Source organism: Mustela nigripes, chromosome X (genome assembly GCF_022355385.1).
Source record: "Mustela nigripes isolate SB6536 chromosome X, MUSNIG.SB6536, whole genome shotgun sequence".
In the NCBI taxonomy this organism is placed as follows: Eukaryota; Metazoa; Chordata; class Mammalia; order Carnivora; family Mustelidae; genus Mustela; species Mustela nigripes.
In genome coordinates this window covers 2,932,588-2,947,255 of record NC_081575.1, presented here as the reverse complement: position 1 = coordinate 2,947,255, position 14,668 = coordinate 2,932,588, and the positions used below count along the sequence as shown (strand labels likewise).

The window sequence follows — 14,668 nt, the reverse complement described above, 5'->3', positions numbered from 1 at the left end:
TGGGGAGGGTATGTGCTTGGGTGAGTGCTGTGAAGTGTGTAAACCTGGTGATTCACAGACCTGTACCCCTGGGGATAAAAATATATGTTTATAAAAAATAAAAAAATTATATTAAAAAAATTATATCTCAATAAAGCTGGGGTGCCAGGGAAAGCAAAGAGGCAAAAAGAATTTTCCTTAGTGAGAACTGAAGCCTTTTGTTCGGTTGTGAAGATTTCCCATTTCTGCTCTTGTATCGCAGACAGTCTGGGTCCAATGTGAAATAGTCAAAGAGATAATGGAAATTCACCTTTGGGCATTCACATGTATTCGTACCCTAGATACTTTCTGTAGGTGAAAACCACAAGTGAATGTTTACAAAACTTAACAAATTAATTCATTGTGTTAATTAACTGACTAGGTTCTCTTAAATGAAACTCTGGTATTTTGTATCTCTTTACATCCTCTTCTCTGCCAAAGAGTCAAAGCTTTGATCAGATTGGAAGATTTTTTTTTCCAAATTCCCCATTATATTTCCACCCTGTGTCTCAGCTTATTATTAAGCTTATTAAGTACCATCTGTGTTGTGTGTAAAATATCCAAGGGTACAATATAAAACATATAATGCATATGTATTCACAAATTAGTTTCTATCTATGGATTAGAAATACAGAAGAGTTCAGCAAATGCTTTACATAACTGAATATATTTTTATAAAGTGGATCATTATATTCCCCTTCTCCTTGTGGCCTCTCTTTGTGTGTCTTATTATGAAAGATGACCCTTTAAGTGGTTTGGGAATTTTCCCTTGACTTTGCACTCCAGCCTATTAAATTCCATTTGTGTTAAATGCGACATATTTGAGAATACAGTGGAAATCACATTCACAATTTAGCTAATATCAAAGGTTGTGAAAGACACAAGAAGATTTTTTAAATAGCTTGGCAAATTAACTCATTATATTAAGTGAGTAGATAGACTTTCTTAAATTCATGTTTGTTTTTTTTCAATTCTCTTTCTCTCTTCCTTGAACTTTTATCTTGCCTTCTTTATTCTTCTAAATCACATTTCTGGGAATGGAAAAATAAGATCATGCATTCAAATCCTCTATTTAGAAAATTAATGCAATAATTTCCCAAATGAGAGAAAATGGAATTGGAGCTAAAATAGGGAATGGTGTGAGCAGCTAAACACAGATTTTTGAAGACTTTTATTTATTTATTTAACACATATTTGAATTTGGAGCAAAGAGGAGGATTTTTTTGCTTAGAATTACAGGCATACCTCATTTTATTTACTTGATTATTTATTGATTTTATTGAATATAGTTAGCATACAATGTTGTATTAGACTCAAGTATACCTCAGAGTGACTTGACAATACTATTTACTACTCAGGGCTCATCATGATAAGTGTAGTTACCATCCATCAATATACGAAGCTATTACAATATTATGAACTATATTCCCTATTTTTTACCTTTCATCCTCATGATGCATTTATTTTATAACTGGAATTTTGTAACTCTTAATCCCCTTCATCTATTTTACCCATTCCCTCCCCAAAACATCAGCCCTCTATATTTGAGTCTTTTTCTGTTTTCTGTTTGTTCATTTCTTTTGTTTTTAGATTCCACATATGATAATTGCCTTTCTCTGTCCAACTTATTTCACTTAGCATAATACCCTCTAGCACCATTCATGTTGTCTCAAATGGCAAGATTTCACTATTTTTTATGGCTGAGTAATATTCCATTGTGTATAGATGTATTTGTGTGTGTAAACACACACACATATATATACACACATGAATATATATATATACATGCACATATATATGGCACACCTTTTTAATCCATTTTTCTACCTGTGGACACTTAGTTTGCTTCTATATCTTGACTACTGTAAATAATGTTGCAATGAAGATAGAGGTACACATGTCTTTTCTAATTAATTTTGTTTCTTTTGGGTAAATACCTCAGTACTGGGTCTTTCGTAAATTGAATGTTTGTGGCAACCTATGTCAAACAAGTCTATATTGACAGTTTTCCAAAAACATTTGCTCATTTCATGTTTCTGTGTTACATTTTGGTAAATCTTACAATATTTCAAACTGTTTCTATTATTAGCATATTTATTATGGTAATCTGAGGTCACTGATTATAATTTGGTTATATGATCACTGATCATGAAAACGTAGGAGATGGTTAGCACTATTTGGGAATAAGGTATTTTTAAATTAAGGTATATAAATTTTTCAACATAATGCTATTGTACATTTAATAAACTACAGTATAGTATAAATAAAACTTTTATATACACTGGGAAACCAAAAATTCACTTGGCTCACTTTATTGCAATATTTACTTATTTTGCTGGTCTGAAACTGAAGTGGCAGCATCTCCGAGGTATGCCTGTACTTCATACTAAGAACTGAGAGCATTCAGAGAGAAAGCCACTCATATAAAACAGAGCATCTATGGATTGTGATATTTCTCTGGTCCAGCATTCTGTTAATATTCTGGACCCCAGAGAGAATAGCATATTTAGAATTCAGCAAAGAATGTCCATAATTTATAATCACATGAAACAATATACATACATATGATAATAATATTACATTATATATTATTATATTATATTAATAATATTAATATGGTTTCTAAATCAAAGGGTATCAAAGGGTTTATAGCAAAAAGTCTCCCTCCCATAGATGCCCCCAAACCACCCATCTCATTTCTCCAATTAACAACCTCTTGGGGTGTTTGGGTGGTTCAGTCAGTTGGATTTGGCTTAGGTCATGATCTCAGGGTCATGGAATAGAGCCCCGTTTGGACTTTGTGCTCAGCGTAGATCTGGCTTGAGATTTTCTCACTTGGCCCTTCCCCCTGTTCATGTTCTCTCTCTATCTCTCAAAATAAATAAAATCTGGGGTGCTTGGGTGGCTCAGTGTGTTAAAGCCACTGCCGTCTGCCTGGGTCATGATCCCAGGTTCTGGGATCAAGCCCCGTGTTGGGCTTTCTGCCCAGCAGGAGCCTGCTTCCCTTCCTCTCTCTCTGCCTGCCTCTCTGCCTATTTGTGATCTCTGTATGTCAAACAAATAAATAAATAAATAATCTTTAAATAAATAAAAGAAAATAAAATCTTTTTTAAAGTTGTAATTTCTATAGTATTATTTAAAGAAAAACAACAAAAACAATTAACAGCCTCTTGTGTATCCTTCTAGAAATACTATCTCTATACCAGTATATATACCTTACTGTTCAGTGTTCTGTGCCTTGTTTTTTTCACTCAACCCTATAGCCTGCAGATATTCCCTTGAAATGATACATCAAGAACTTCCTCATTCTTTCTTACATCTGCATAGTATTGAATTGTGTGAGTGAATTTAATACAATAAAAATCACCTCTTTACTAATGTACATTATATCATGTGTTCAAAACTAATTTGAGATATAATCTAATTATATCTACAATGGCCCTATTTTCAAATAAGGTCACTTACTGGTGTACAGTGAGTCAGGATTTCAATGTATCTTTTGAGGGGACATAATTCAGCCCACAACATCTGCATTGCCAATAGTGAAGGGAAACTGACATGCTAATACACAGATAATGGGACCATGAATTTTTTAACGTTTTAAAATGGCAATTTGTCAATATGTATTAAAATTTTTAGAAATGTATCTACTTTCTGAGATAAAATTCTTAGTATTCTATCTATCCTAGGCAGATGATTACACAGGGACAAAATAAGATATAGAAAAAGAAGGTCTTCACAGTGTTGTTTATAGCATTAAAACATAGAAAATACTACTAAATAATTGGTTAAATGGACTATGATCCACATATATGAGGCCATTAAAATGAAGGTATTATTTTATTGAGTTTCACAATGAAATGCCATACTTCCCAGTGACAACAAAACCTCTCATATTGTTACCAAGAATTCTGTGGCCTTGAAGGAGTGCTTTTTAATTTTCTTTTAAAATTTAAAGTAACTAAAACAAGTAATAATTAATGTTTATTATAATTATGTCTATTATAATTGTTTAAATATTACTATTTATAACTAACAAAAAGCAACAAGTACTTGCAAGGATGTGGAGCAAAGGGAACATTTGTGCACTTTGGTTGGTGGGATATAAATTGGTGCAACTACTGTGGAAAATAGTGTGGAGTTTCCTCAAAAAATTAAAAATAGAAATACCCTATGATCCAGCAATGCCACTTCTGGGTATTTATCCAAAGAAAATGAAAACACTAACTCAAAGATATTTGCACTCCAATGTTAAGCATTTTTACAATAGTCAGGATGATGTGGAAACAACTTAAGTTTCCATTGATGGATGAATGGATAAAGAAAATGTGCTATGAATGTATATATCTATTACATACACATATATACATGTATATAAATATACATACACATATATGCAGTGGCAGTGGAATATTATTCAGCCATCAAAAGAAGGAAATCTTGTCATTTACAACAACATGGATGGAGCTTGAGGGTATTATGCTAAGTGAAATAAGTCAGAGAAACACCAATATTGTTTTAATCTCATTTATACATGGAGTTTTTTTAAAAAATGCAAAAAACAAACAAGCAAACAAACCAAGTTCATAGTTACACAGAGCAGATTGGTGGTTGCTGAGAGCATAAGAGGGGCAGTGGGTGAAACGGGTGAAGGTGGTCAAAAGATACAAACTTCCATTATAAAATAAGTAAGTCTTAGGTATGTACTGTACAGCCTGGTGACTATAGTTAATAATACCTTACTGCGTATTTGAAAGCTGCTGAAAAGAGCTCTGAAATTTCTCAAGAAAAAAACAACTATATATGTTGACAGATGGTAACCAGAATTACTGAGATAGATAATAATTTTGCTATATATAAGAATATTGAATCATTATATTATATACCCAAAACTAATAAAATGTCCAGTATAACTAAATAAAAATATTGCTAACTTGTATATACATTTTATTTGGATTTTATATATTTGTTGATAAGAAAATATGCTTATAATATAAAATTAAATTAAAAACAGTATCAATGGTATTTATGTAAAAAAATACATAGGAACCTTCTTAAAGATTATGCACCAAAATGTATAATAATCAGTTAACGGTGGGATTAAAGAATATTTCCATACTCTGCTCTCCTGTGTATTCTACTTTTCCTATAATGAATGTGCATTGCCTGTGTGATAAAGACTAAACAAACAGTGGTTTAAGCAAGTGACATGGGAGCTGGGACCGCTTGGATAGCCAATGATGGATCTCAAAAGCTGATGCCACGTGAGCAGTGCTGAGGAAGGACTGGGAAGTGAGGAGAGTCACGGATGCAGCGGGGAGTTCTCTCCCTCCCTCAGGGTAGACATCTTGCATAGGGGCGGTGTGCCCTGGGCCTATAGGGACCCTCTGTGCTGCTCTGAGCCGAGCCTTGTCACCTGCAGGCACACACATGACCTCCTTTAGGACGTTGGGTCCTCTTTGCCCATAGCTCACATGGGGGAGAACAGGCATGCATTTCAGGTATGTAATCACAGAAAGGAGGCCCTAGCCCCAGCTGCAAAGGCAGCACAGTGCAGATGCACCCAGTAGCAGGACAAAGGCTTCTGCCCCCAAATGTTAAGGGCTACCATAGGACAAATGGAACGTAGTATGCACATGTGGGTACTGAAGGACTGCTCCCTCCCCCTGTTTGGGGAGAGCAGAATTACTGTCCAGGTGGGGAAGACTACCCCCCACATATACACACCAAGTCCAGCTGAGGTGCCCTTGGTCCTACCCTTTCATGGGGTCTCAGGAAGTGGGTTTCAAGCACCCTAACAAGGCCTGTGCTCAGTCCAGGGGTCAGGGCATGCAAACCTAGCAATAGGTCTGCAACTGTAAGCAACACTTATACCATGGTGTACATTCACTGTGAGCAAACCAAGTTAGGGAGGTTGGGCAACTGGCCCCAGACCACAATTCCAGTGCTTCCAGAGGATAGGAGGCATAGCCAGAATCTGAGCCCCCGGAGCACAGTAGCTCACTGTGCAGACATGGAGTGCTCTTTGGAGTGAAGTTATGAGGTCCAAGTGGCCTGGGCACACCCGCCTCTAGAACCCACATGTACATTCTGCAAAACTGGGCATTTGGCTCCAGCAGCTAACTCACACCTGCTGGAGGGGGAAAACTCTTGGACCTGGGCCAGCTATATACATTAGTATCTGCCCAGCTGCTCAGCCTGGTCCACGCAGTACCAACTCCATGGGCCAAACCCCAGAATCCTCTCAGAGGAAAGCAGCCCACATTCCCATGGCCCCACACTCTCTCTACCTTTCACTTCTTACTCTGAACCGCTTGTAGCTTCTCTGATAGATCATGTTTTTACATTTACACTTCAGTATTGCCTTTCTTTGTAATAGTCTTTCCCCATACCAAATTCTAAATCTCAAAATACTGTTGTCCCTGAAATTTTCCACCCTGAGATGGAGGGAAAACAGGGCACAGATAAGATGATATACTATAACACCACATGAAGTGGAAAGAGTGTCTGGATAATGAAATAAAAGAGCAAGAATACCATAATCCATTTATAATTGTAGATTCAGATCTTTCGCCAAGACAAGTGCCGAAAGTTCCTACCCTTAACACCAAAAAAAGTCTTGTAAGCTATGTGGACCCAAAAGATATACTTCATTTTGCCAAATACTCTAGGGTTAGTTCAGATTCAGGGTCCCTCCTTCCTTAGGCCCCTGTAACTGGTCAGTCTCTAAACAGGACTCTAGCCTACAAAAAAAGTCTCTAGGTTCCATTTATTAATCTAATACTTAGCTATTGAGAGGACCTGGAAAGTTTTGCCAGACAGACTTGTTTTTGAGATGGGTGACTCACTTAAAAAATAATTCCATGGCTCATCCTTGGACCTCCTGGCTGTGTACCTGGACCCTCCTGGCTTATTAATTTGTCACTTCAGCATTGGAAGAGTTGAGCAAATGTCTTCAAGAAACCTTTAGGATCAAAGTTCAGTTCTCCAATCATTATGGCTTCCCTCTGCCTTCTCTTCTACCACAGTTCAGCCCTAATGTCTTTGACCTTCTAACCCACTTAGACAACAGGGGATCATAGTTAAAAACATTGGCTTGGGATCCAATCTGCCTGAGTTCAGATCTTGTTTCTGATATTATATTATGTAACATGGGACAAATTACTGAACATTTCTATGTCTCAATTTCCTTTTGATAATAGTACCTATATCACAAGACTACTTTGGGGGTTACATGTTTTTATAAGCACAGGTATAAGACTGGTATATGGTTCAGGTTATAAAAATGCTTATTAAATAAAATAAATAAATACCTGTACTAGACCGGATTATCTCTGTCCCAACAACATGGCCCAGCAGGTCATACTGATTCAGGCGGGAGCCATCCTGTGCTACTTCCACAGATTTGTTCTTCCCAAGAGTCCAAGAATAAACCACTTCAGCTGTTGTATAGGCATCTAAAGCAGAAAAGGGCCAAGAAGAAGTTGAAGGGGAAAGAAAGTAATTATCCTTAATACTGAACTTGCATGAGACTGAAATACAGCTTCCCTCCCGAAAGAGTTCTGGGTATGTGTTCTGTCTTCAACTGAAGTACATTTATCCATCCATCTAGTAAACACTCATTGAATAACTTCTACAGTTTATGCTGGGTACACAGGAGTGAACCTAAAGTGGTTTTTTCTTTCAATGACAGTCTTTCTGACTGATGATATATTGTTAGACTTTTCCTTCTCTTGGAGGGTAGACAATAGACGTAAGGGGAGGAATAGCAAAATTATTATCTAATGCAGATGTCACAAATTCAAATGTCTATAGGAGTGGTATCAGAAATAAGTAAATCAGGCTAGTTGTAAAAAAAAAAAAAACCTATCAAAAATGTAATACAATTTTAATTACTATGGAGTGAGCATATGAGATAAGGTAAAAATCACTGTAGAGATATTTTAAATTAAAAACATAAAAAGCTCAAATTAAAAATAGCAATAATTAATTGCAATTTTCTTTTAAAAATTATTTCCACTTTGATTTGCAAAACAGAAACCAGGGGCGCCTGAGTGGTTCAGTTGGTTAAAGCCTTTGCCTTCGGCTCGGGTCATGGTCTCAGGATCTTGGGATCAAGCCCCGCATCGGGCTCTCTGCTCAGCAGGGAGCCTGCTTCCCTTCTACCCTGCCTGCCTCTCTGCCTGCTTGTGATCTCTGTAAAATAAAGAAATAAAATCTTAAAAACAAACAAACAAACAAACAAAAAACCCAGAAACCTGCCTCCTTTACTCTGCACCAGGGTATTAATGTCAGATCTTATATTTGGAATTCCCATGTTGAATACAGAATTTAAGTATGGATTAGTTTTAATAAGGGTGAGGGTAAGAGAAATGGTGAGAGAATAAGGAATGATGTTATTTAGTTTAAGTTAGTATCTTAAAGGAAGAGAATTGCTTTCTTTCCAGACATGGACTTACTCTTTGTACAGTGGGTTTTTTGTTGGGGTGAACACCTTGCCCTAATGCAGGCACCTAGGTTCATAAAGAGAAGCTGAACTATACTATTCACTCATTTCACCCAACTTTTGAGCTGTTATTCAACCTAATAGGAAGTCTCCAGCTCATGGTGGCAGCTGCTGTCTCTATAATATGCTCTATTCAAGTCTTTTACCACAAAGCAAATAATTCCTAGTGAATCTACCAGTGAACAAACATAAATTCTGTGTCTTTACAAAACTTTGCAACATTGGATATAGATTTCATTACATCTGACATTAACACTCATATGTACTAATTATGGTCTGCAAATATTATACTTCTTAGGACTCTTTTCAATATACCCAAATAAACCATTTTCTGAATTTCTTATAATGGGCAACAGCCAAAAATTTCTTCATTCACATCAAAATTCTCACTGAAATCATGAAAAAATGTATATAACTCTATAGTATTTTTTATATCTGTACTCTCATAAGCTATAAAAGAAAATGCCACAAGAAATCCAGCTTGCCACGTATGTCCTATATATGACCTCAGTCATTTATTCAACACAGATGAAAATACTTGTAGTTTGAAAAGGCACCTGGGTGGCTCAGTTAAGTGTCTGCCTTCAGCTCAAGTCATGATCCCAGGATCCTGGGATTGAACCCCGCATCAGGCTCCCTGCTCAGTGGAGAGCCTACTTCTCCCTCTCCCACTCCCTTCTGCTTGTGTTCTCTCTCTTTCTGTCAAATAAATAAATAAAATAATTTTAAAAAACTTGTAGTTCAACATATAATTTATTCTGCAATATACCTTTTTAAAAATAAATTTGGTATCTATAAAATATTTTGATAGCTGGGAAGGTTTGTTGCTTAAGATATAATTTCATTTCCCAACAGCAACACTTAGTATATGCATTTAAACACAAAACATGTTGAAATTTCAGTCTGTTCTTTAAAGCTAATTAAGACTTTTATTGTACATCTTTTTTATATATCAATTATAGTGCTTTATAACAAATTGCATCATGGTAATACCTGAAGTTTTATTTCTTCAACAAGGGTTTCTTTATATGCATGGTAAAGATGTAGAAATAGTCTTCATTTCTGTAAGGAAATGTAAACTCCCCTGTTTTGAAACCAGTCCTTTCAGCCTTTTTTTTTTTCCCCCTCAAGTTTTGATGACAAGAACTATGTCACTTTCCTTTTAATTCTATTAGGAGCTCTTAATTCTACTACATGTAAAACAAAGGTGCAAGTGAGTTGATTAATGGAAACTGACATTGGACCCTTTTTCAGGGGGAGGGTAGAAAGTGATGGAAATTTGGGATAATGGGCAAACATGTGTCCATTTACAAGGGCAACCACTACTCACCTGGATTGGCCATGTGAGAATTTGAGACCAATGTTGTCATATCTTCTGATCATAAAATAATAATCAAATCTGGGGTTTTATGTCACATTTCTCAAATTCTAAATCTTCACAAATAATTTTAAAAGTTATAAACACTATATGGATCAAACAAATTACATTTGCAAACCACCAATTTGCAACTTCTGGTCTAGACATCTTCTCCTAGGGTACCAACCAGAATTGTAGATGTTTTTTTTTTAGATTCAAGTAGCCAACATATAGTACATCAGTAGTTTCACACATAGTGTTCAATAATTCATCAGTTGCATATAACACCCAGTGTTCATCACATCACATGCCCTCCTTAATGCCCATCACCTTCAGTTTTCCCTTCCTTCCTTTGTGGTCCTCTGCACTATTTCTTATGTTCCACATATGAGTGAAACATTCTGATAATTGTCTTTCTCTGGTTGACTTACTTTGCTCAGCATTATACCCTTCAGTTGCACCCAAGTCAATGTAAATAGTAAGTATTCATCCTTTCTGATGGCAGAGTAATTAGAACTGTAGATCTTTAAACTATTATCACCAGGAAGGGAAATCCTCTCCTCAGGACTCTTCTCACTTCCTTATTAAAAAATTGCTCTAAGATTATTAAGTAAAGATGTTCACAAGACACTGTTCTCTTATTTTCCCCAGTGTCTCCCATCTTAAGTACATATGCTTGGGGTTCTACTACTCCTAAACAGAAAATCACCTGTATACGTATTCTTATCTTTGCCATTCAGGGTGTTATAAATCCCTATGTTTAAAGGACAATTCAGTGTTCTCTCCAATATACTCAAAAGTTTAACAATGTGAGGACTTTCAGGGAAAGAGTAGGAGATGGAAAATATTTTCTACCCCTAAGAAAGAGAAGGAATTTCTTGGTGTGTCTCTTAACTTAAGTCAAATACTTTGGGCAGACAATCTTGAATATTAACCCTAAAAATGCTAGCATGTCCTAGTACAAACGTGACAATAAAACATGCACTATGCATACTTTAAAACTTCATTGGACCCAGAGCTGTAACTTGTTTTAAGTAAAAAGTAATCGTTTCATTTCTTTGAAAATAATGTATGGGAGCAGAGGGACTTATGGGGGGGAAATGTCCTCTTTTATGATGAAGGTCAAAGCAGGAAAGATATGAACTGAAAAAGGAAGAGAAGGAAGATGAAGAAATAAATTCAAGAAAATAGGTTGTGTGCTTCGGTGAGTGCTGTGAAGTGTGTAAACCTGGTGATTCACAGACCTGTACCCCTGGGGATAAAAATATATGTTTACAAGAAATAAAAAAATTAATAAAAAAAAGAAAGAAAAAAGAAAATAAACTGAAAACTACTTGGCTGTTCACAGCTTAACTTTGTAAGAGTAAACAAAAATCAAAGGAACTCATGGTGGTGTTAGGGTAGGTGGTGGCTTCTGCTCAGAGTGGAGTATTAGGGAAGATTTCATAAAGTAGATAGTGCTTAGAAATGAGACTACCTTTAAAAGATGAAAAGAGACCATTCCTAGCAAAAGAACAACACTGCAAAGGCAAAAGGCATACAAGAGCATCAGTATTAAGGGAATTCATGGTATCCCTGGACTTACAGGCTAGAGAAAGGCTGAGGTAATATTGCCCTAATTGCCCACACTTAAGAAAAGAGAGTTTTAGTCCATAGGCTATACGTTGTTGTTGTGCCTGAAGTAGAAAGATGATATAGCAAAATGTATGCTTTCAAAGGATTGCCCTAGCTACATAATGGATGACTGGCTGGAAATAGTGAAACTAAAGCTAAGACATCACTTACAAGGCCATCACAATGTTTGGTATGAGTGACCCTTACAGAATAACATATGGTAATAGTGGGCTGAATCGAGTAAGACTGAGAAAAGATTTCTGAGGTAGAACAGATTATAACTGGTTGCTTTTCATGAAAGTAGGAAAGGAAAGGAGGACATTTATGGAAGGATTCTACATGACTCTAAGAGTGTAGCTTTTGAAAGTCAAGGATAATGATAAAGTTCATTCACTATAGGTGAACAGAACTCTTCTCCCTCTTTTCCTTCAAGCTTTCTCTTTTTTTTCCTTCTTCCATGCCCCTTGGGCTCCTTTAACATCTCATCTTTCCTCCCACGCCTTTCTTCCCTACCCTTTCTTTGCAGTTCCAATCATTCTACTGTCATGGAAAAGCAGGGAAAGAGTGTCTGTGTTGGGGTTGGATGCTGCAGAAAAGGATATCTATGAGAGGATTAGAATTACTACATTCCCAGAATGGCCCCCTCAACATATATTGGATAGGCTATGATGGCACAAGCATTTCATTGTCTCCTATTACCTGAGCCTTGGTATGTATTAGGTCCCAGTAAAATGGGAAATAAAAAACAATCCTGTCACAATAGCACCAATGAAAAATCATTCCTTTTGAACTCATATTTTCAGAGACTGCTTGCTTATTTGATTGAATAATTCATTCAGTCAACATATATTAAGGCATTGTATTAGACAAATAAGACAAGAGGCAGGGAGAGGTTTCATTAGGTATAGCGATTAGAGAAGAACTCTTTGAGGGACGGCTTTTAACCTGAAACTTAAAAAGTGAGAAAGAGTCAGAGAAGAATATTTCAAGCCAAAAACAAAAACAAAAACAAAAAAACAGTAAGTGTAAAGGTTTCTAAGTGGGAAAGATCTGCGTTGTTCTGGGAACTGGCAAACCAATGTAAAGTGGAGAGAAATAAGAGATGAAATTGAAGAAGTATGTAACAATGAGAATACAGAATCTAATAAATTAAGATAGGTGACACAAAAGAAGATTTTAGAGAAAAACTATAAGTTGCTTGATTCAGTTTGCTAGTATTTTGTTGAAGAATTTTCTGTCCATGCTCATAATAAATATTTGTCAGTGGTTTTCTTGTGATCTTTGTGTTTTTTTTTAATCAGAGTAATAATGACCTGATTGAATGAGCTAAGAAATGTTACCTCCTCTTCTGTATTTTGCAACACTTTATGAAGACTTATTAATAACTCTTCTTTAAATATTTGGTTTAGATAAATTTTGAGGCCATCTAGGCCTGTTTTGGGGGGTTGGAGAGTTATTACAATACCAATTAATTGCTTTGTTATAGGTCCAATAAAAATTTCTATTTATTCTTTTAGTTAGTTTCAGTAATTTTTGTATTTCTAGAAAATTTTCCATTTCATCTAGGCTGTCTAATTTGTTGGCATACAATTGCTTATAGTATTCCTGTATATTCTTATTTATTTCCATAAAGTCAGTAGTAATGTTCCTTCCTTTACAATTTTAGTAATTTTAATTCTTCTTCTATTCTGGCTTGGTGAATCTAGCTAAAGGTTTATCAGTGCAGGGAGGAGTCAAGATGGTGGAGAAGTAGCAGGCTGAGGTTACATCAGGTAGCAGGAGATCAGCTAGATACCTTATATAAAGATTGCAAACACCTACAAATCCAACGGGAGATCGAAGAGAAGAAGAACAGCAATTCTAGAAACAGAAAATCAACCATTTTCTGAAAGGTAGGATTGGTGGAGAAGTGAAGCCAAAGCGATGGGAAGTTAGACCCTGGGGAGAGGGGCCGGCTCCCGGCAAGCAGCGGAGCAACAGAGCACAAAATTGGGACTTTTAAAAGTCTGTTCCACTGAGGGACATCACTCCAGAGGCTAAAACGGGGTGAAATCCATGTGGGGTCAGCGTGGCCCCAGGTCCGCAGGGTCACAGAAGGATCGGAGGTGTCAGAGTGTCACAGAGCTTGCAGGTATTAGAATGGGGAAGCTGGCTACAGAGACAGAGCCAAGGAGTGAGCTCTCAGCTCAGGGTTACCTTGAACTGGTCGCAGCCTTGGTGAGCTCAGAGCGTGGCCAGAGGCCAGGGAGACAGGAGTAATTGGGTGCTATTCTCTGAGGGTGGACTGAGGAGTGGGGCCCCGAGCTCTCAGCTCCTCTGGGCCAGAGACTGGGAGGCCGCCATTTTCATTCCCATCCTCCAGAACTCTATGGAAAGTGTTCAGGGAACAAAAGCTCCTGAAAGCAAACCCGAGCTGATTACACAGCCAGAAGCCTGGTAAGGGCAGTGCAATTCTGCCTGGGGCAAAGACACTTGAGAATCACTACAACAGGCCCCTCCCCCAGAAGATCAATAAGAAATCCAGCCAGGACCAAGTTCACCTACCAAGGAGTGCAGGTTCAATACCAAGGAGAACAGCAGAATTCCAGAGGAGAAGAAAGCAAATCATGGAAATCATGGCTTTCGCCCCATGAGTCTTTAGTCTTGAAGTTAATTTAAATTGTTTTGTTTTAATTTTTTTTTCTTTTTCTTCTTCTGCTAATTTTTTTTAACTTATACCCTTTTATTTTTTTAACATTTTAAACTAATTTATCTAATAGATATGTTTTTTCTTTTTTATATTTTTTCTTTATTCATTTTCTTTTTTAATTTTTTTTTCCAAAACCTCTTTTATCCCCTTTCTCCCCGCCATGAGTTGGGGTCACTTCTGATTTGGTTAAAGCATATTTTCCTGGGGTTGCTGCCACCCTTATAGTATTTTACTCGCTCCTTCATATACTCTTATCTGGAAAAAATGACAAGGCGGAAAAATTCACCACACACACACACACACACACAAAAAAGAATAAAAGGCAGTACCAAAAGCTGGGGACCTAATCAATACAGACATTGGTAATATGTCAGATCTAGAGTTCAGAATGACGATTCTCAAGGTTCTAGCCAGTCTCGAAAAAGGCATGGAAGATATTAGAGAAACCCTCTCGGGAGATATAAAAGCCCTTTCTGGAGAAATA

General features: G+C 36.7%; 1 protein-coding gene across 1 annotated transcript in view; it reads right to left on the bottom strand.

The window, feature by feature from the left end:
* GABRA3 (gamma-aminobutyric acid type A receptor subunit alpha3) overlaps positions 1–14,668 on the bottom strand; it is a 385,158-nt gene that overhangs the window by 55,238 nt on the left and 315,252 nt on the right. Inside the window, exon 7 of the mRNA XM_059385929.1 lies at positions 7,332–7,475. Within this exon, the coding sequence (XP_059241912.1) occupies positions 7,332–7,475 (144 nt within the window). The remainder of the gene's footprint in view (positions 1–7,331; positions 7,476–14,668) is intronic.